At 45.0% G+C, this 19,803-nt stretch overlaps 3 protein-coding genes across 13 annotated transcripts in view; 2 read left to right on the top strand and 1 right to left on the bottom strand.

Annotated features, from left to right (window-relative positions):
- The first annotated feature begins 1,384 nt into the window (after positions 1–1,384).
- SSB (small RNA binding exonuclease protection factor La) lies at positions 1,385–12,694 on the top strand. Of its 2 annotated transcripts, none has more exons than XM_052792925.1 (12): positions 1,385–1,506; positions 6,336–6,410; positions 7,896–7,999; positions 8,167–8,341; positions 8,489–8,596; positions 8,695–8,795; positions 9,585–9,656; positions 9,741–9,783; positions 10,519–10,659; positions 11,041–11,224; positions 11,391–11,522; positions 12,241–12,694. In XM_052792925.1, the coding sequence occupies exons 2-12, from the start codon at positions 6,345–6,347 to the stop codon at positions 12,336–12,338; spliced, it is 1,224 nt and encodes a 407-aa protein (XP_052648885.1). In that variant the 5' UTR covers positions 1,385–1,506; positions 6,336–6,344; the 3' UTR covers positions 12,339–12,694. The 2 variants fall into 2 exon arrangements, with proteins under 2 accessions (XP_052648885.1, XP_052648886.1); XM_052792926.1 differs by lacking the exon at positions 1,385–1,506 and adding an exon at positions 6,026–6,044.
- METTL5 (methyltransferase 5, N6-adenosine) lies at positions 12,347–18,330 on the bottom strand. Of its 5 annotated transcripts, none has more exons than XM_052792934.1 (8): positions 18,207–18,330; positions 16,523–16,644; positions 15,746–15,860; positions 15,111–15,292; positions 14,634–14,716; positions 14,278–14,329; positions 13,490–13,539; positions 12,347–12,460 (listed from the first exon to the last, which is right to left on the bottom strand). In XM_052792934.1, the coding sequence occupies exons 2-8, from the start codon at positions 16,629–16,631 to the stop codon at positions 12,407–12,409; spliced, it is 645 nt and encodes a 214-aa protein (XP_052648894.1). In that variant the 5' UTR covers positions 16,632–16,644; positions 18,207–18,330; the 3' UTR covers positions 12,347–12,406. The 5 variants fall into 5 exon arrangements, with proteins under 5 accessions (XP_052648894.1, XP_052648895.1, XP_052648893.1 ...); XM_052792935.1 differs by lacking the exon at positions 18,207–18,330 and adding an exon at positions 17,924–18,148; XM_052792933.1 differs by lacking the exon at positions 18,207–18,330 and adding an exon at positions 17,107–17,211.
- Positions 18,331–18,554: 224 nt separating this feature from the next.
- UBR3 (ubiquitin protein ligase E3 component n-recognin 3) overlaps positions 18,555–19,803 on the top strand; it is a 124,668-nt gene continuing 123,419 nt past the window's right edge. For all 6 annotated transcript variants that reach the window (XM_052792906.1, XM_052792905.1, XM_052792904.1 and 3 more), the window contains exon 1: positions 18,555–19,132. In XM_052792906.1, coding sequence (XP_052648866.1) covers positions 18,681–19,132 — 452 coding nt within the window. In that variant the 5' untranslated portion in view covers positions 18,555–18,680. The remainder of the gene's footprint in view (positions 19,133–19,803) is intronic.

Below are 19,803 nucleotides of genomic sequence, written 5' to 3'. Positions count from 1 at the left end.
GGCAGGTGGGCAAAAGAACTGAAGTGAATTTGTTTCTCCTGGAAATCTCCACAGCTGAGAATTGTTCAAAGGCGGGTGGAGATTTAAAAGGACAACATCACAAGAGCATGAAGGTGGTCTTTGTATTGAACGGAACTGCAGGGAACTCAACGTGTGTATGTAATTTTTCAGTGCAAAATATGTACCTGTGAACTTCATGTTTGTCAAAAACAGCAGCATAGAACGACTGCTTGTGGCTGGCGCTACGGTTCATTCTGTTAGGTATCCTGTCACTGACAGTCGTAAGTCAGTGAAAGGATGTAAGAACAAGGCGAGGACTCACAAAACCTCGCAGCGTCCACCTGTCTGCTGCTTCTAAACTAGGTGCTTAATCATGGTGAACGACAGCCCTGTTCAGGGCTGGAGCACAGGCACTGGAAGCCGGAGTCCACTTTCTCCCTCTGGGCACCCTGCGGGTGAGCAGTACGCTGCTCCTCTGCCTCAGCGTAACTGCCAAGTGAAAAAAAGCCTTTAGTTCTCACATGCTAGGAGAGTACGTGCTCATCTGGCAAAAACGAAGTCAGTGGGATTACTGCCTAGGGCTTCAGATGAAGTCCTAATTTTTTAGAGGTTTTTGAATTTTTAGAGGCATTTAGAATAAATGGGGTGTAGAAGTTCAGACTCACGGTTAAATTTTAACTGGTGCTATTTTTTACAATAACGTACAATGCCTTTTAAATTAGCTCATGTCCGTAGCACATCCCCAGTAAGTGTGTAGCAATCGGGTCTTGAGCACAGGCAGGAACGTGGATTCAGCGAGAGGAATAGGGATTCCGGCTTCTGGTCCGTGCTTGCGCATCCTGTGGGAGGTGGAAAGCTCAGAGCAGGGGATCTTTCAGCCATCCGTGTGGTACGGTTTTAGTAGTAGTATTTGAATGTGAGCACTAAGGTATTGTGCTGTCGGGCCTGTGTTATGGCAGACGTTTTGCTGTTTCACTTGTAAACTAGAGAAGTGGCGAAGGACTTGTTAAGTCAGTGCCCGCTATTAGAAGTTTTACTTGTGTGATCCCCGCGTCCGTAGCGCTGCAGATGTCTACAACACGTCTACAGTACTTCTGTGAACGTCTGTAATAGTCAATAAATGTAAATACACCGTCGCTGTACAAATAGAAGCTTTTAAGCTACTTCCGCTGCTGACCGCGCCGCAGCACGCCCGCCGCAGCTCCGTGCGGCCGGACCGCTGTCCCTGGCGGAGGCCGGGGCCTGTCGGCGCGCGCCGCCGCGCCAGCCCCTCCCACCGCTGCCGGGGCGTTCCCCGGTGCGACTCACGAGCGCCAGCCCGCTCCCCGGCGGCGGCGGCGCGGAGGGAGCCCCGCTCGCGGTTGCCGCACGCCCCGCTCCGCCCCGGAAGCGGCGCCCACGTGAGGGGCGGGGCGGGGGTTGCTGGGCCGCGCGGCGCCGACTGCGGCCTTTAAAGCGGCGGAGCGGGGCCGCGTGCGGGCGGGCTGGCTCCCGGAGCTGCGGCAGGTTTGTGCTCGGGGCGGCCTCGCGCCCCCGCGCCGGGCGGCTGCACAGGGGGGATGGCGCTGCTCGGGCGCGGTGCGCTCCACCAGGTCAGGCCCGGCCCGGCCCGGTCCGGTCCCGTCCCTCTGAGGAGCGGCGGGCCGTGCCGGGGCAGGGCCGGCTCCAGGGCGGGTGGCGGGGCCCAGCGGGGGAGCGGCGCCGGGCCGGGAAGGAGGGAGGAGCCCCCGGAGCGGGGGAGCGAGTGCTGCTGCTTTTCCCCCGGCTCGGGCAGAAGCGCGGTGCGGGGCCCAGCCGTGGCCGGCGGAGGCAGGGCGAGCTGCCGCGGTGGTTACTTCCCGGAAGCGCGTCCGGCGGTGCTTGGGCACGTGCGGTACGCCCCTGGATGTTGAGGGCTGCGCGGCGCGTCCCGTGCGGCCGGTGCCGCTCGGGGAGCGAGGCGGCCGGCGCCGCTCCAGCCACGTGCGCCGCCGCTCCCGCCTCCTCCTGCCCCTGCGGCGGGCGAGGGGCCCCAGCCCGGCCCCGGCCCGGGGGGAGCAGCCCCGAGCGCCGGGCAGGCTGAGGTGTCCGCAGGGCGGGAGCCTCGGCCACGGGGCTTGAGGTTGTCTGAAGAGGGCTGCGTTGTCGCTACGGTAGTACAAAAGCGTCTTGGAACAAACTGGTGGTTTCCTAGCGTAGGTGCAAGGCTGAGGAGCCGACATTTCTATCCTTTAAATTCTTCTTATAGGAACTTCCTTCCTTATATTGCACTGATTCTACTGAAAGACCAACTGCGAAAGTATTGTCTGTGAGGAATGGTGGCAGTTAATCCTTACCTTGAATAAAAAGCTGTATTTTGATGTAAGAACCCGGTTGGAAGGCTCAGACCTTACATACGGGTTCCTGAACAACACATTGCGTGAATAACCCTTCCATGTAACTCTATTGGGGAAACTTTTTTTTTTTTTTAAATAAAGCCTTTCGCTCTAGTACAGTAATGGTAAAAGCAGTTAGCCTGCAACTCAGCTTTGTCCAGACCTTGACAGTAAATGACTGGTAAGATGAAAATCCACTTGAGAGTTCTTTTGGGATGATCTGGCTAATATAGCGTGGGATCAAATTGTCCTAGTTAAAGAGCTCAACTGTTATTTTCCGTTTGTAATTTAAATCTCATGCCTGCTTGCATTATTTTAACTTGTTTTCGTTTTGAGTGGTACTGATACAGACTGTTGGCACACAGAAGGAACAAGCCAGTGTGGTCTACTAAGAAAGCACTTACAATAAAATCTTATGTAGGGTTTTGCATGCTGTTCAGACTGTGATTGTTCTTCAGGGGAGCTAGCTTTTTATCAGTCCTCATTGCTGCACAGCAACTGAAAGCCATTGATCTGGAAGTTGGATCCAGAAGACTAGCTTGTGCCAAATGACTGAGCTAAAGAATCTGAAGTGAGCATGTGCAGCAAGACTAGAGTTTCTTTTAAATTCGAAGGCTGCTTCTGCTTTTATTCTAAGTAGGTTAGAGCTCGATCAGTGTCTGAACTGAATTCCACATATAGCAAGCCTGAGTCTTAGTCTTGCCTTCAGTTTATTGTTACTTGCAGCTGAACAGGTGCTTTTTAGAAAAACTTTTCCAGGTGTAAGACTTAATCTGAAGGACTTGGCCCAGGTCTTGTGTTGTTTTACACTTCTGTACAGTTTGGTTTTTACCTTGAAAATACTGCTAAGGAAATGGACTTTGTTCTTCATCTCTTCTTAGCAGTGGAGCTGAGCCTTATTATGTGGAAAGTGAGTTGCTGGTTCTGGGTATTTTGGTACCCAGAGGCAGGCAAACTGGGAGAGCAGTGCATTGTGAGAGCTGGGGAAGTGCAAGAAAGGGTATTCAAGGATGTAACAAGGCTGAAAGAGTTTAGGTGGTGGAAGCTAGGTGAAGACGAAAGTGTATGTTCTGCCATTATGCTTCACAGCACTATTACCTTGGCATTTCTTAATGGCTTCTTGGGTATCCAGCAGTAAAAAGAAGGCTATCCTGCATATTTCAGACTGGTGTGGTTTTTGGCAGGGCTAGAAGAGCCGAGCTACCCTGGACAGATGGAGGGGGGTTCTCTCTGAATGGGAAAACCAAAGCAAAGTCAACAGCTTTATGAAGGGATTCTCTTGTAACTATACTATCTCAGGTTGCCTCTGTGTAATCCTCACCTCATTAACTGGGTAATTGCTGGTGATTTGGCAGCATGCAGCCAAAAGGTGCCAGGTTTTATTTTAACAACAACTTGTATTAAGGGAAAACTTGCTCCAAGAAATCCATGCACCATTCAGTAAGACAGGTAGAACAGCAAAGACCACCAAAGGAGCAAGAAGATACAGCCTACTTGGAGGTTGGTCTGTATTTCACACAACAGAAGAGTACAAAGCAGCTGTCTCCACTCCACTCACTCTTAAGAGTGTACTTGAGATCGGCTGACCAAATGGAAGGTGGTGAGGGAAGATTCCTTTATCCAGCTCAATCTGTATTTCAGTGTGCACCAGCAGATTGTCTCTGTTCTAGAGTTCCAGAACATATTGTTAATGTGTTTTTCTTAAAACGGGATACATGACTAAAATCCAAATTAATATTTTTCCTCAGAATATGCAAGAGAGCAAAACTTTTCACGTCTTTTAGTAAATTAGTATGTCTTAAACACTGAGCTGTACTGTGAAAAGCACCCATAAGAAAATGGTTCACTTAAATATGTTGCCTAGTGCTTAAAAAAATCTGCCACACCTGGAGAAGAGACTTTGCAATGTGAGTTAAATCACCAAATTAAGGTTTGAGAATGTGAAGATTCACATAGCTGCCATTCAGTACTTTTTTTTTTGACCCTGAGAATATAGTTCGATGTCAAATCTAACCCACTACAACTGCTTGCTGCCACAGAAAGGTTTTTCTGATTTTTTTTTTTTTCTCCTCTTGTGCTCCCTGCCCTAACAGCTCCATCACTAGTGTTTTCTACAAGCAGAATCAAGTTAGTGATAATTTACCAAATGGAACTGTTCTTCCCTTTCTTCAGTGGGGGTTAACTTTCTGTTGGATCAGGTGTTACAGTAGCACATAAGGAGTGTGGTCAATTAGTTGATCCAATGGAAAAAGCTGAAACTACTCCATAGACTGCCATTAAATTACACCAAATTAGGTATAATGTAAAATAGAATGCTGGTTTCTCTCACAAGTCAAGTGTTGGGGACAACATCATAGGGGTGTGTTGAGATAGTGCCAGTACCTGAATGTGGTGGTGAACTAACTAAGTTTCCTGTGGTCAGGGTGGCTAATGTGAGACACCTCTAAAGTAACTGCAACTGTTAGTTTGTGTACTATGGCCTGGATTTTTGTAAAGTGCTTTATAGACAAATGAATCACACTCTGAGCATAGCTGTCAACTAACACTCGCTGAAATCATGCTTTAAAGACTGTTATAATGTTAGGTACAGGTAGAAGTCCAGTAGTGGAGACCGGGATGCAAATTTTAAGCCTGTAAGTGCCTAGATTAAAAAGACCTACAAGCAAGTCAAAGGATGCAACGTAGCCTCCAGATCAGGAAGAGGAGGAAATCAGAATGCTGCGGACTGCAGTAGGCTGAACAATGATTGGTGAATTAAACTACTAAAATAAGAAGATGGGGCTGCCAGGCAGGTGTTCTGATGAAGAACATAATTTCCTGTGACAAGGGAGTCTCAGGGGAGTTTTCCCTGCTTCTATGTTGCCAGTCATCTTGATGCTCTGAAAGATGTTACTGTCTTGCGAGTGGCAGAAGAGCAGAATGCGTATGCTTAAATCTCCCAATAAACCATGCAAGGCATGAGTGCAAACCCATCTTCACCAGTAGTCTTAATGATCACTGATCTGTGAACTGGGGTAACTGAGGGCCATGAAACTGCTTCATCTTCTGTAGCTGGATTTAACAAGTGTGATAGTGCCCAAAGGGAGAAAGAAGAAATCTGTGCTTTGTAGTTCAAAACTGAATTCAACCCGATTTCCGACAGCTTTATAAAGCTGCATTTTTTCCTCAAGGATTACTCTTCACACTCTATCCTTATCTTAAGAGCAACTAGATAGACATTTTCTGATGCAAATTAACTTTCTGGCCAGTAGCTGCTTTCTTACCAACCTTCTAGTGCATGTTGTGACTGTATCTGATGTATTGGGATTATACGCTTAATGCCAATTAAGGGAAGAAGTTACTTTCAAGTTAAAACATCTTGCCTTTTATCAAAGATGCTTAATTCAGTATTCAGGCAGAACTGCAGTGAAGACAAGTTTGTAAAGGAGAGAACTAGACACCTTTAGGATGTATTAGTAAATGCACATACTTCCATTCCTTCCTCCAGTAAGTTCCTTGAACTTTCAAAGATTAATTAGGATGCAGAAACTTAAGAAAAGTTTCTAATTATACCTATTTAGGAATATTAAACAATTTTTGTTACTGATGTTTTGCCTAGTGACAAGAGGTTGGATTTGACTTAAAGAACAAATGTTGTCTCTCAGGTTTGTTGCTGTTAGGTACCAGCTGAGGATCTATGCCTAGAAAAAGGTAAATAAATACTGCTGTAAAGTGCCAGCATTTTTTTACTTACCTTGAATGTAGAATGCCAAATGCAATAACAACCATGGTATTATACTTTTTTCCATTTGTTTCATAGTTTCCCTTTGGAGTTCTGCAGTCATGTTTAAAGTTGGCTCACAAGCATAAACATGGCTAAAGAACTTGCCTGTTATCTTGTTTAGATGAGGCTGCAGTGAAGTGCAACATTATATGAATACAAGTCTGTAGAAAGTACTGTGCAATGCTTAGTGCCTTTGCTTTATATTCTCTTCAACACAGCTGGTGAAAATGGCTGAAAATGGAGATGGTGAAAACATGTCTATTTTGGAAAGCAAAATCTGTCAGCAAATTGAGGTAAGTTCAGTTTATAGTTTGGATCTGGACTGAGATGTAGTTTTGGAGACATTCATTGGTAGGGATTTGGCAAGTGGGAAATTAACTTCATAGGGAGTTAGACTTGAATCTTCAGCTCTTTAAAAAAAATGTCTGTCCCAGGTCTATGACAGGTATTTAATACTTCAAGATAACTCATAATTGTAGTCATAAGTTGGAAGTTATACTTGTCTAGAGTTGCCTGTAAGATCACCATTTTAAAACACAGAAGGTTTAACTTGCTTGCGTTTTAGGTGCTAGAGCAAGTGAATGTATCATTAAACAATTTATTACTATGTTCACTGGGGTTATTCTATCTATACAAATAGGAAGATGCATTTTAATTCTATATGACTTGGGGTTTTTTGTGAAAAAAATCCTCCTACTTGGGCATCTGTGCTGGTCAAAATACTAGCGTGTTGCATAACCTATTATGATTTACTGCTTTGTAATTTATTGCTACAAATTACAACTAAACTTGTGTGCCTGCTTTACATTAACTATTTCTCACTCTAGAGGCTTGGAGGGTTACACTACAATGGAAAACTAAGCACATCACTTAAAATGACATCTAGAACAAAACCATTTTCCTGAAGGACAAAAATACAGCTGCACGTATATCCCCATTAGGATATGGAGCTGTAGTCATTATTTATTAAAAAAACAAAAACCCCTAAAAACCAACCAACACCCCCCCCCCCCCCCGAGACTGAGGAAAAAGGAGTTGTCAAAGCTAGACTTGTGGTAATGTGAGTCTGAGGTATACTAGAGGGAGAGGTATTGTTCTAAAACTTGCACTGACTTTTTGAAGCACAATGATATTGGTGGAAACACTCCAGCTTATCCTATGGCTTCAAGTATTTGACCCTAGTTAGATGACAGCTAGCAAGCAAAAGAATCTGATTCACTTGTCTGTCTTGTACTGAATTGTCTTCCCATGCTAGACATGATCAAAATGAGGACATAGTAAATTAAAATGAAAACAATTTTTTTATCTTAGAGTATTTTCTTGAATGAGACCTAGAAACTCTAGTCTATGTGTATGATTTCTCAGTGTGGCAAATACAATATTCTTGCTTATACCTTCCTTAGAGTGAGGACGAAAACCTGAATCCCTTGGTGATTAATTTGACTTTTGACTCTGCAGAGCTTGATCAGGTTGATGAATAATGATGTTAACAGAATAAGCTTCGTGCCTCTCAAACAAAACTGCAGTCTACCTTTGCCTCATTAGTCCCACTGGATGAAGCACTGGGTTTTTTACAGCTTATGTGTTGCAGCTAACTTTTGGAAAAGTACCACGTTAAAGCAGGAAGTAATAATTTCAGAATTTCTAATTGTTCAGATTATTGAATTTTGGTATGTCTCGATCCACTGCAGTAAGTTGTCAGATGAAAATGAGCTTTTAAGACTGAACATTCAAAGACAAATCTCTCTCTCCTCCTCCCTCCCCCTTCTTTTTTGCAGTACTATTTTGGCAATCACAATCTACCAAGAGACAAGTTCCTAAAGGAACAGATCAAACTAGATGATGGCTGGGTGCCTTTAGAAGTAATGATCAAATTCAACAGGTAAAACAAAGTACAACTAGTCTGGATGGAAGGGTAACTTTCAGCTACTTATCTCTTTTTGGAGCCAAATATCCCTGGTCTGCATGTACAACTTCTATTGCTGTTTTAACATCTGGCTTCAGCTTTGCCTGTATATTTGTAATAACCTGTGTCTGCTTACTCAATAGGTTAAGTCGCCTTTCAAAAGATTTTAGTGTTATTGTAGAAGCACTAAGAAAATCCAAGACTGGTCTAATGGAAATAAATGAAGACAAAACTAAAATCAGAAGATCTCCAAACAAACCCCTTCCTGAATTAAATGACCAGTATAAGGCTGCAATTAAAAACAGATCTGTGTATGTTGTAAGTAAACTTCTTCCTTTGCACTGTGCTGTTCTGCATGACTTTGATTGAAAACCATCTAAGTAAAGCTTGAATTAACTCATACTAGATAGGGTGTCATTTCTGACAGTCTGTTGCATATAATTGAAGCTTGTTGCTGTCTTGCAGAAAGGCTTTCCACTAGATGCAACTCTTGACGATATCAAAGAATGGCTTGAGGATAAAGGTCCAGTTGAAAACATTCAAATGAGGAGAACATTGCAGAGAACATTTAAGGTAGCTCTTGCGATGAACAGTTAGACCTGGGCCAGGGATCCCCCCGGACAACATTTTGTTCAGTTACGTAACACTGAATGTCTCTCGCCATTTAACAGGGCTCAATATTTGCAGTTTTTGATAGTGTTGAATCTGCTAAGAAGTTCACAGAGATCCCAAACCAGAAGTACAAAGACACAGAGCTGATAGTACTTTTCAAGTAAGTCCACTTAACTGATGTATGAACTAATAATGGTCAAGGGTGGATTTAGACAAGAACCTGGCTTGAACTGAGAAGTGTAAGTTTCTACACTGTTGTACAGGTATTGATAGCTGTACCTTTTGCAGGCTAGCTGTCCTGGTTTCAGCTGGGATAGAGTTAATTTTCATTCTAGTAGCTGGTATAGTGTTATGTTTTGGGTTCAATATGAGAAGAATGTTGATAACACACTGATGTTTTCAGTTGTTGCTAAGTAGTGTTTAGACTAAGTCAAGGATTTTTCAGCTTCTCATGCCTGGGCTGGAGAGGCACAAGAAGTTGGGAGGGGACACAGCCCGGACAGCTGAGCCAAACTGGCCAAAGGGGTATTCCATACCATGTGATGTCATGCCCAGTATATAAACCGGGGGGGGATCACTGCTCAGGGACTAACTGGGCATCAGTCAGCGAGTGGTGAGCAATTGCACTGTGCATCACTTGTTTTGTATATTCCAATCCTTTTATTATTACTGTTGTTTTATTATTGTTATTAGTTTATTCCTTTCTGTTTTATTAAACTGTTCTTATCTCAACATGCAAGTTTTACTTTTTTTTTTTTTTTCTTCCTGACTCTGTCCCCCATCCCACTGAATGGGGGGGAGTGAGTGAGCGGCTGCGTGGTGCTTAGTTACTGGCTGGGGTTAAACCACAACACTAGCATCTCAACTGTTTCTTGGCTACTGCTGTCTTAAAAAGTAATTATAATGGAATTCTTTAAGTCGTATTAACTTAGCTTATATTCTGTTGAAGGGAGGAGTATTGTACAAAGAAGAATGAAGAAAGGAGACAAAACAAAGTAGAAGCCAAAGCAAGAGCTAAACAGTAAGTCATTATCAATTGAAGTGCTTGGTTTTGCTCACCTGACCACACTTGAACCAACTCTTAACTAATTTAACTTTTCTACAGGGAAAAAGAAGAAAAACAGAAACAAGCAGCAGATGCTGAAATGGTATGGGTTTCTTAAATCTCTATATCTGAAAACTATGCAATGCTTGCTTTTGTATGGATTTTCAATCCACACATAACAAACATGCACCTGCAGCTACATTTTGTAAAGCTAACGTGGGATATTCAGAGTCTGAAATTCTATAATATAGAGCACTTTCTGGAAAATCACTTCAGCTTTTCCAACTAACCTACAGTAAGACTTTGTTTTGTCATGGCATTTAATCTTATTTTCAAGAGACTAATTTTGTTTAAAGGATCATATCCTGAATTTAAATTATTAGGCATGTTCACCTGTTCAGAAGTGATCCTAAATGCACCATTGAGATGATCATTTTTCTGTGGTATTTAAAGGATCCAGTAAGGATTTAATCAGTATTACATAGATTTTCAACCTGAGGTGTCAGCCTTCAGAAAACTGTTTTGTAGAATTAAAGAGTGTAACTCTCTTATGGGAAAGGAGTCCTAAGTTCCACAAAGATGTATCATAGTAAACAAAGAAAATTTTAAAAAGGGGGAAGAAAAAAAAAGGAGCGGGGGACACCATGCAAGACTTGGGCATCAGCATAAATAAGCTATGTAGCAAGAATGCTTGGATTACTGATGGTGCTAAGGGGGGTGACTTAAATTGTTTATTTATCACTATCATGTTTTAATAGTCTTAGGATTGAGGGGAAAAAAATTAATATTCAAGCTTGACTCTTCAACAAAAATGTGGGGTTTTTTTAATCTCATTTAGAAGTCTCTGGAAGAAAAAACAGGATGTCTTTTGAAGTTTTCTGGTGATCTAGATGATCAAACATGCAGAGAAGATCTCCATGATGTATTTTCTGATCACGGAGAAATCAAATGGATACACTTTGTCAGAGGTGCGAAGGAGGTCAGTAGAATCTTAAGACAAGGAGTTAAGATATCTGTATTAGATTTTGAAACTGAATGATTAAATGCTTGTTCTCGTATGTAATCAAATAAGAAATTATTTGACTTGTGGAATTGCAGAATATCTAGAGAATTAAATTATCCCCTTAAATTCTTTCAAAAGAACAGATAAAAGGTTCCAGCCTTCTCAGTTGATAAGGTCAAAATTGAGAATGAGAATGTTTGTTAGGACAACCTGAGGGTTTTGCTTCAGTCTAGGCATATTTTACATCATGCAAGAGTAGTGAACTTACTGAGGTACCTAACAGCATACATTGTTCATCATTCTAGCTGAATGTTTTCGCAATAAGATTCAAATGCAGATGCCGCTCTTCTTTTTAAGGGAATTATCCTCTTTAAGGATATTGCAAAAGAAGCTCTGGAAAAAGCCAAAGCAGCAAATAATGGAAACTTACAGCTTCGGAGCAAGGATGTTACGTGGGAAGTGCTAGAAGGAGATGCAGAGAAAGAAGCTCTGAAAAAAATACTGGAAGATCAGCAAGAACTGCTGAAACAGAAAACAAAAGGTCCTCCTTTTATTGGTTTAAGCATTTATAATGTCCTAGAAGTGGCACTGTGTGAAAGTAACTGTGAATAGCGAATATGTACTGAACACTGACTAATTGTAAAGCATTCTTTTGAGTTTGCCAGTTAAAAGACAAATGATACAAAGTTCCTGACATCTCCCCACAGGACGCAAAATTAAAGGAAAAGGAAGAGGGGGAAAGATACCTCAAGGTGCACACAAAGGAAAAGTACAGTTTCAGGGCAAGAAAATAAAGTTTGAGAATGAAGAAGAAGGTGGTGAAGATGATACCAAAACAGGTATATTATTTTGTGCACTGGATACAGCTGCTTTAGTACATGGAGCTACTTTCTGGAGAAGTACTCATGTTTCGTACAAGTGTTTCAGATTTGGCCCTCATTGTAGTATTTCTGTCCTCTTGTCAGTATCAGTAAAGTAACTTTAAAGGTCTTGCGCTTGATTCCTTCCAGAACTGTCCAAAAAGCTTATTAAAACAATTACTAGATAGCTGAGACTGTACTGCAGGCCTGTTCAAAGCATTCTGCATTGAAAGAAGGTGGTTGTCAGCAACATTACACAACTGTACAGACCCAGTCTCAAGTGGTGATTTTTTTTTTTTTCTTTTTCCTTGAGGATATGAGAAGACTTCATAGTTCTGCATATTGGTATTTAGCTTGGAGAAGATGAAGAGCTAAGCTTCTGTTCATTAGTTGTGGCACCTGCTTAAAGAAAACCCAGTGAAACCTACTCCTGTTAGATTGTATTCCTTCATCTTCTTATCTGCCTTCCTACTGTGAAGTTATACAGGGAAGAAGCTCTTCTAAGTTGCCATTTTAGAACATCTAAAAGCTTTAAGTCACAGTAATAAGTAAACCCTCTAGCATAGCACTGGCTGTGGATAAACTAGGACTCATCCTTGAATTTACGTGGTAGGAAGGGTTTGTTTTTTTCAGAAGATTTCATGTAATACTGAAATGCTTTCCTTTACCATAAATGACTACATATTCAATCTTGCAGAACCAGCAAGTCCCAAGAAGAGACCACTAGAGGAAATGGAAAAAGAACAGCCTGCACCAAAACAACTGAAAACAGAAAATGGAGATGGAGATCAGTAATACTACAATTTAAAAAAAAAAAAATTTTTTTTTATTGTTCCATTTTCAATAGCTTTTAAAGACATGCCTCAGTTCAGGAGTTTCTTGGCAGAAAATCTAATGAAATCCACTTCAATGTCAACCTACAATGAGATGAAAGTTTCATTTTGTTGGGTTACAGCTTTTTTTGTTTTTTAAGCAGCATGTTTAGTCTTAACATACCACCCTGCAAAACTCTTTTATATTTATAGTTTTGTTTATACTGTCAGATCCTCTCAACTTCTCTGGCACTTCATTCAAATGTAAAAGGTTCCAGACTTTGTAATCTTGCGGTTATGTTAAATAGCAGCTGCCAATAAATTCAGAACTTAAAACTGCTTACTACTGAAGCCTGGATGTTAATGTAGTATAAAGCTGTAACTGTGAAGTAGCAAAGCTGAAGGACAGGCTTCCATTATTTAAGTTCAAGTCACCAAGAGAATAGGTACAGCTGAATAAAACTTCTAGTCTTTGCTACTCAACATACTTAACAGTCTTCAAATCTTGGTCAGTCTACTCCAGGATTCTCTCTACTTCCCTTATGGTAACAGGATACATGTCTTGTAGGCCAGCATTCAGCACCCAGGAACTTGCCTGTGGGCTTAAGCTTCCATACGCTAGTATCCTGACTAGATCTTCTATTGTGGGATGAAGTGCACAGCTTCCTCCTGCCCCCTCTAAGACAGTTCTACGAGAGATTTCACTGGCTGTAGCTATTTGCAGTAGAGAGCATAGAACCACTGAAATAATGCTACAGCTGTAAAATCCTAGTTACTCTGGCCTTCATTACTTAATTTAGTCTTAAGTTCCAGTCGCAGATAGGATCAGGCAAATAACTATGGAAAGTTGAGTCAAGGAGACTGCTCTTGGCTTTTTCACATCTAGTTGCAGTGCTGGCTTTAATCTTTGTGTATAGCTTTGACTTGCATTACAATGATTTTTTTTCCCTGTTCAACTACAAAATGTAGTAACAGCAATGGCACTTGATGCCATCAGGAACTTCTCTCAAGTGCTGTGAGCATTCCTCACCCAGTACATATGGCCCTAAAACTTAAATTTTCTTAAGTAGAATTTATTTATCTGCCTAGTACAAAACAGAGCATTTTCTCAGTTATGTTAGGTTTTATACTTACTGATTTCTTCTTATGGAACTTGTATGATGCTGGTAGGTCATATCTAAGTTCTGTGAACAGTACAAAGAATACTTGTTAGACTAGAATGATTATTAGTCAACTGACTTGCACCCTACATCCCTATTCTTCTATTTCTTCTATTGTCCACCTCTGTTGCCCCCTGACTAGATAACTGTTTTGACCTCTGGACTAGATTATGACTGAACATTTAAGCCAACCACATCAGACAGTAAGTGGATGGCTGAAATGCAGTTGTGTTTCAAGCACTTGTGCAACTTCCATGTCTCAAGTTGTATGACTATATAAAGCATCCAGCTGGTGATATTTAAGAGTCGGGAAGATACCTGAACAACTGTCAGAAAAATATTTAGGTGGCTTTAAGGACAGAATGCTTTTTTGTGTGAGAACTGACCTGCACTTTTGCTTTTGTTATTCAGCAACAATCTCCTTTTGAAGCAGGAAGGTAAGTAACTTCTGCTTGAAGGCAAAATCTAGTCCAGGAAGAAATCCAATTCTAATTCTGCACAGAATACGTATCCCTGCGAGCTTTATCAAGTGCCTGCTTGTATTCTAGCCAGGTAGCAAGGTATAAAAAAACCAAACACCCCCCCCCCCCCCCCCCCCGCCCAAAAGGCTGCTTAAAAAAAGATCTGTGTCGTTTTCAGTGTTAAATCACACTTAAATTTACCTCTGGCTGTTAAAACTGACTAGTAGTGTTAAAAGATATTAGCCCCCAACAAAATGTTTGGGTTTTTTTTTTTTTTCCTTTAACAACAAATTAATCTTACCTGCTATGACTTCCATCTTCACTTCCCATTCATGTGCTTTCTTTTGAATGTGCTACAATATTAAATAGATACAGGTAAATTTAAAAGCTTGTTTCTACACTGTCTTATAAACATCTACACCCCTGTAGTTATTTAAGAAGTCTCCTGTGCTTTGTTTTTCAAGCTGAAACATTAGATCACATACTTATCTTGATGTATGTGAGATCACAGTTATTTGACATGATTAGTATTTATCCAAAACAAGCTTCATACCCTATAAAGGTGTGAACAAATCAGTGAAGCTATAGACAACATCATTAAATGCCAGCTATTTCATTGCATGGTTAATGCTCGCCCTACTAAAATGAAGGACTTACCTGCCGTGTTGAAGTTTTGTGAAGGGAATATACAGCTGTTTTCGCCATTTGTAAAGCAGTTTTCAGAAAAATCATATCCATTCCTAAAAGAATGATGAAATTACTAGAACTGTTAAATGCAAGCTTAAACTAGAGGATTTACAGATCTGCTGAATACTTCAATTTTTCTGGAGTAATGGCTATTTGAGAAACAGTACTGAATACATTAAAATACAGAAAGTATTTCCAAAACTTACCCAATTGCTTTTAGTAAAAGAGAAAAATGATATGAAATAGCTAGAATTGTTTATTTCAAACCCAGCGATTGTCAGTCACAATGCTGAAGTTAATCTGTACTTAGGAAACTGATTCCAGATCAACAAAACTCTAGATAATTACAATAAGTAATTGTAATAAAGAAGGGAGATGTTTCATTAAAAGTGTTTCCCTTGCTATTTCATTCCTAATGATTTCTAACTGACTTTCGGAATTACCAACCTTTATTATGCTTGGTACCAAACGGAGGGTTCATAATAACTGTGTCAAAAGTCTCCAACATGCTGTCAGATAAAGAGCAGACATCACACTGAACCATGTTGATGTTCGTGAGCTCAAAGTCTTCAATATTGCTATTAAATATTTCCAGTGCATCTGCATCTATGTCAAACCCCACACACAATCTATTAAAAAAAAAAAAAAAGCCACATATTAGCCTCCTGCAAATTAAAATGGTGTTTAAATTCTATAGTAAAGTTTTGAAAGGGATCTGTGTATACAACTTGTTTTATCTAGGAAATGTAACAAGCATATGCTACAAATTCAGTGCTGATAAAAATGTGAGTAGCTCTGTTGCCCTTTCTCAAATATCCTTGTAAAGTCTGTGAAGGAAGCTTCATGTGTTCATTTGGTGCTTCAGGGGAAAGCAAACATTGTGACTTCCAAATTCATGGCAACTGTCCATCTCTTCCACTATTTGTATGGTTACTGACTGTCTAAGCATAGTAAATAGCCTCATTATGCACCAGATTAGACACCTAAAATTAATTTAGTTCAGCATTGCTATGTTTTAATCTATTTTTCTACTCTTCTATGCCAGAAAAAAACAGAAGCAGAACTTAGTATTAAATACTTACCCTGCTCCTAACATTGCGCTTCCAATGCTGAGCATGCCACAACCACATCCTAAATCTGCAATTGTTTTGTTTTCAATATCATCAAAAGTATTGTGAATTGTATAAAGCATACATGCTGAGGGGGGGAAAAAAATCCACAGGTCAATAATACCAAATACTGCATCTGATTAATCAAGGAAAGCTACTTCTGCCTTCAGAAAACTCTGAACTAAAGGTTTCTTGTCATGCAAAATTAAGCTGATGTTCTCACTGCCTGTAATTCTCTTTTTCATTTATATGTGAAAACAAGTCAAAACCATCTTGACGAGTTATAGAACTCTAGATCTTTGGTGGAAAGACTACACATAGAGTGTTGAATATTGTTTGTGGGAAAAGTATACCTCTAAATTTGGTGAAAAACAATAGAAGGATGTAAAATATTGGAAAAAATCATAGTTAAGGTATGGATGAGTGTCGGTATATATGCTTTTACTGGTTTTTGTGTGTCATGAAAATAAGTCCATTTCAGATTTCTCATTTACAGATTAAGATGTTTCTATCACAACACTATCGTTTAAATCAATTTACTTGATTTTTGGATTGTACATTAACAGCATACTTCTAATGAAAAGAAGTTAGCAGATCATTAAGAAATAATTAATTACATTCCAGCTGGATACAATTTCTCAACTACTTTTAGTGTAAAGGCTTCAAAGGAGATAATGCAGTAGAAACTTTTCATTTTAAAGTGCTGATGAAGAACTAGTAGGAGACAGCAGTGTCGTAGGTAATCTCTACCTGCAATATGAGGTCTTGTTGGATACTGTTCAAGGAGCAGTTTTGGACTTTCGAAAGTATCGACTTGTTGAAGACAGCTTTCCAGTTCTTTAAGCTTTAATTTCTTCATGTTTATAGTTTAACTGAGGAAAATAATGTGTTATCAGTTACAATAATGTAAATAAACTACATATTATCTTAAATTATTTTGTACTTAAAATCCCACTGTACTCCTCAGCATCTCCCAGGTGTTTTCAGGCAGCTGTTTCCAGAGATCCAGCTGACGGCGCACCGCTGGCGGGAGACCGGCGCGGCGCCGGCTAACGCGAGGCCGTTCCCGGACCGCGGCTGCCCCTCTCTCCTCACGCACCGCCGGTAACCGGCGCCCGCCTCGGCCCGGGCCTCCGCTCCTACCGACAGGCCCCGGCCGCCGCCGAGAGAGGCGCCCAGCCCAAAGCGGAGCAGGAACCGAGCCCCAGGGTCCTCCACCAACCAGGCCGGCCGCTGGCCCGACGGGGCCCTCTCCGCGGCCGCGAAGCCGCTGACCCGCAGACACCTCCACAGCCCCCCGCCACCGGCCGCCCCTTGACGCCGCCTCCACTCACCGCGGCCCCGGCGGGGCGGGGCGGGCTGACGGCCGGGCCGGGCGGGTCGGGTCGGGTCGGGTCCGCTCCGATCCGATCCGAGCGCCGCCGCGCACTTCCTCCGCGCCGCCCGGCGCCGGGCCGAGCGAAGCAGAGCGGAGCCGAGCGACAGGTCGCCGCGCCCCGCCCCCTGCCCGCCCCCCGGCGCGAGGCGGCCGCTGGCAGAGCCACCGCCCCTTTCCGGGCAAAGGGGGACCTGCGGGAATGAAATGCCGCGAAACTTTCCGCTTTTTTTTAATTAACGACCGTTAGCTTTGACTATCGCGTATCATAAACACGATGCATTTTATTACAACCTTACGCGTTACCACGGTGAGGTGTGTGTGAAAGCCCGGTCTCCCAGGGCGCTTCCCCAGCACTTTCCTCAGTGGTCAAGCTGTTGAGCGCCATCAGGGACAGAAAGCAAGGAAACGGACTTCCGCCTGCCCGCTGGAAGGCACACTCCTTGAGAGGAAAGTAACGGACATACGTACTTTTCTCACGTTTTCCTTCCTAGCATCCCGGGGGGAGACATACTGCACCGCCTGCCCGATATTCCCTGCCCTCAAAGAACCGCAACTCAAGTCACCAGAAGATGGACAGCCACAGGAAACACGGTGGCAAAGCCAGCAGAGGGGCGCGTCCGCCTTGGGGACCTGGGGCTTTGCTGCTGCCAGACAAAAGGTTACTTTCGTTTAGGAACAGATTGTTTTCCTTTTGAGGTTTTCCATTACAGAGTTAAAAACCTATTTATCGAGCTTTAAAGCCGCTGAGCAGTACGTAAGCTACGGTAACTCACATCCAGCTACGTTCCCTCCCGGTGGGAGCGTGCAGAGGCACGCCGGCGCTTCGGGGCGCGGGGCTGCGGCTGCCCCGGACACCCCGCCGGGCCCGCGGCCGCCCAGACGCTGCTGCCGAATCCCGGTGGAGCTCCGCCACCTCCAGCGGGGCTGCCGACGGGAGCGAGAGCGCAACCGCGGTCCTGAAGCCTCAGAGGTGCCTCCCGCGTCCCCCCGCAGGTGCCCCTGCCCCCGGAGCCGCCACCGCCTCAGCCCGGCGGGACCCCGGCGGCCCGGACGCACCGGGGGCAGCGCGGCGTCTTCGCGGCAGCCGCTCCGCCGGAGGAGCGGCTCGGTAACAAAGAGGACTCCGCTACCGTCGGGGAGCGCCGGTCTCCCCAGGTGGGCCCTTCCCAGGCGGACGGCGGTCGGGGCCGCGATGGCAGGCGGCGCGCAGCCCCGCGGCTACCGCGTCCCCCGTCCTGGCAAGAAGTTGGGAGGCCGGCGGGCGGCGACATTTTGTGGGGACGGCGGCGCGGGCCGCGCACCTGCGCGCTGACAGGGCGGCGCGGGCCGGCGGGGAGGGCAGAGGAAGAGGAGGGGTAATGTCAGGGGAGGGGAGAGGCAGTGTCAGGAGGAGGGAGGGGGCGGCGGGGAGGGCGCCGGTTCCTCGGCTATCGCGAGAGGGAGGCGCCGCTGGGAGGGGAGAGAGGGCGGCGGGGGGAGCCCCAGAGCCGGGAGCCCGGCGCAGCCGTAACGGCTCCTCAGTTTCCCATCATGGCGGGGGCCGGCGCCAGCGGCCGGGATAAGCGGGCGACGGCGGCGCGGCTGAAGACGGCGCTGGGCGGCGAGAGCGGCGCGGCGGCGGCGGGCGAGCTGCGGGCGTTGCTGGAGCGGGTGCTGGCCCCGGCGGCGGGCCCGGGCGGCGGCGGCGGCGAGGCGGCGGCCGAGGCGCTGGAGTGGTGCCGCTGCCTGCTGTCGGGCGGGGAGCCGTGGGACAGCTTCGTGCAAGCCGTGCGGGCCTACGACCCGGCCACGCTGTGCGGCCTGGTGTGGACGGCCAACTTCGTGGCCTACCGGTGCCGGACGTGCGGGATCTCGCCCTGCATGAGCCTTTGCGCCGAGTGCTTCCACCAGGGCGAGCACGCCGGGCACGACTACAACATGTTCCGGAGCCAGGCGGGGGGCGCCTGCGACTGCGGCGACAGCAACGTCATGCGGGAGGCCGGGTGAGGGCCGGGCGGCCTCGGCGGGGCGGGCGGGCACCTGCCGGCGGGGGGCGGCCCCCGCGGGCCGAGCGGCCTCCTCGCTGCGGGGCAGAGGTGTGTCCGGAGCTCGGCGGCTGCCCGCGGCCTCCCTGCGCGCCGGGGGTGGGGGGGTGCATGGGGCACCTGCTTTCGTCTGGGTCGTCGCCCGCCCTCCCTGGCGGCGGGTCGGACGAGGCTCTGTGGAAGCGGCGCCCGGTCCGGGCTGAGGGGGGCGTCGGCCCCGCCTTCCCGGCCGCCAGCCCCGGCGGGGGTCCGGCGAGGTGGCATCCTTCTTTGTTGATGTGCGTGTGCCTTTTTTTAGTACGCTTATGCAAATCTCGTTGTCCTTGCACCGAATGCCTGCCTTCAGGGAAGGTGATAAGGTGTAGTGCAGGGGAGGCAGTACCTGTCAGCTTCCAGCTAGCTGCCTTGGCCTAGCGCAGCTAACCGTGAAGTGCGTCCAAGTACTTTTGGACTTCGTGTGAGCAAATATGCCCAAGTGAACAGATTGAGTAAGAGGGAGCCATTTTTGTGTGTTTTCCCAGTCTGCAGTTCATCTTGCCTTCTGTTTTTGCTGTTCTCAGCTTTAAATCCAGGAATTCGGTGACTCTTGTATGGGTACAACTGGGCAGGGTTTTGTGGAAATCAAATGT

This window comes from Harpia harpyja, chromosome 7 (genome assembly GCF_026419915.1).
Source record: "Harpia harpyja isolate bHarHar1 chromosome 7, bHarHar1 primary haplotype, whole genome shotgun sequence".
Taxonomy (NCBI): domain Eukaryota; kingdom Metazoa; phylum Chordata; class Aves; order Accipitriformes; family Accipitridae; genus Harpia; species Harpia harpyja.
The sequence above is the reverse complement of the archived record's forward strand: the minus strand, read 5'-3'. Positions and strand labels throughout refer to the sequence as shown.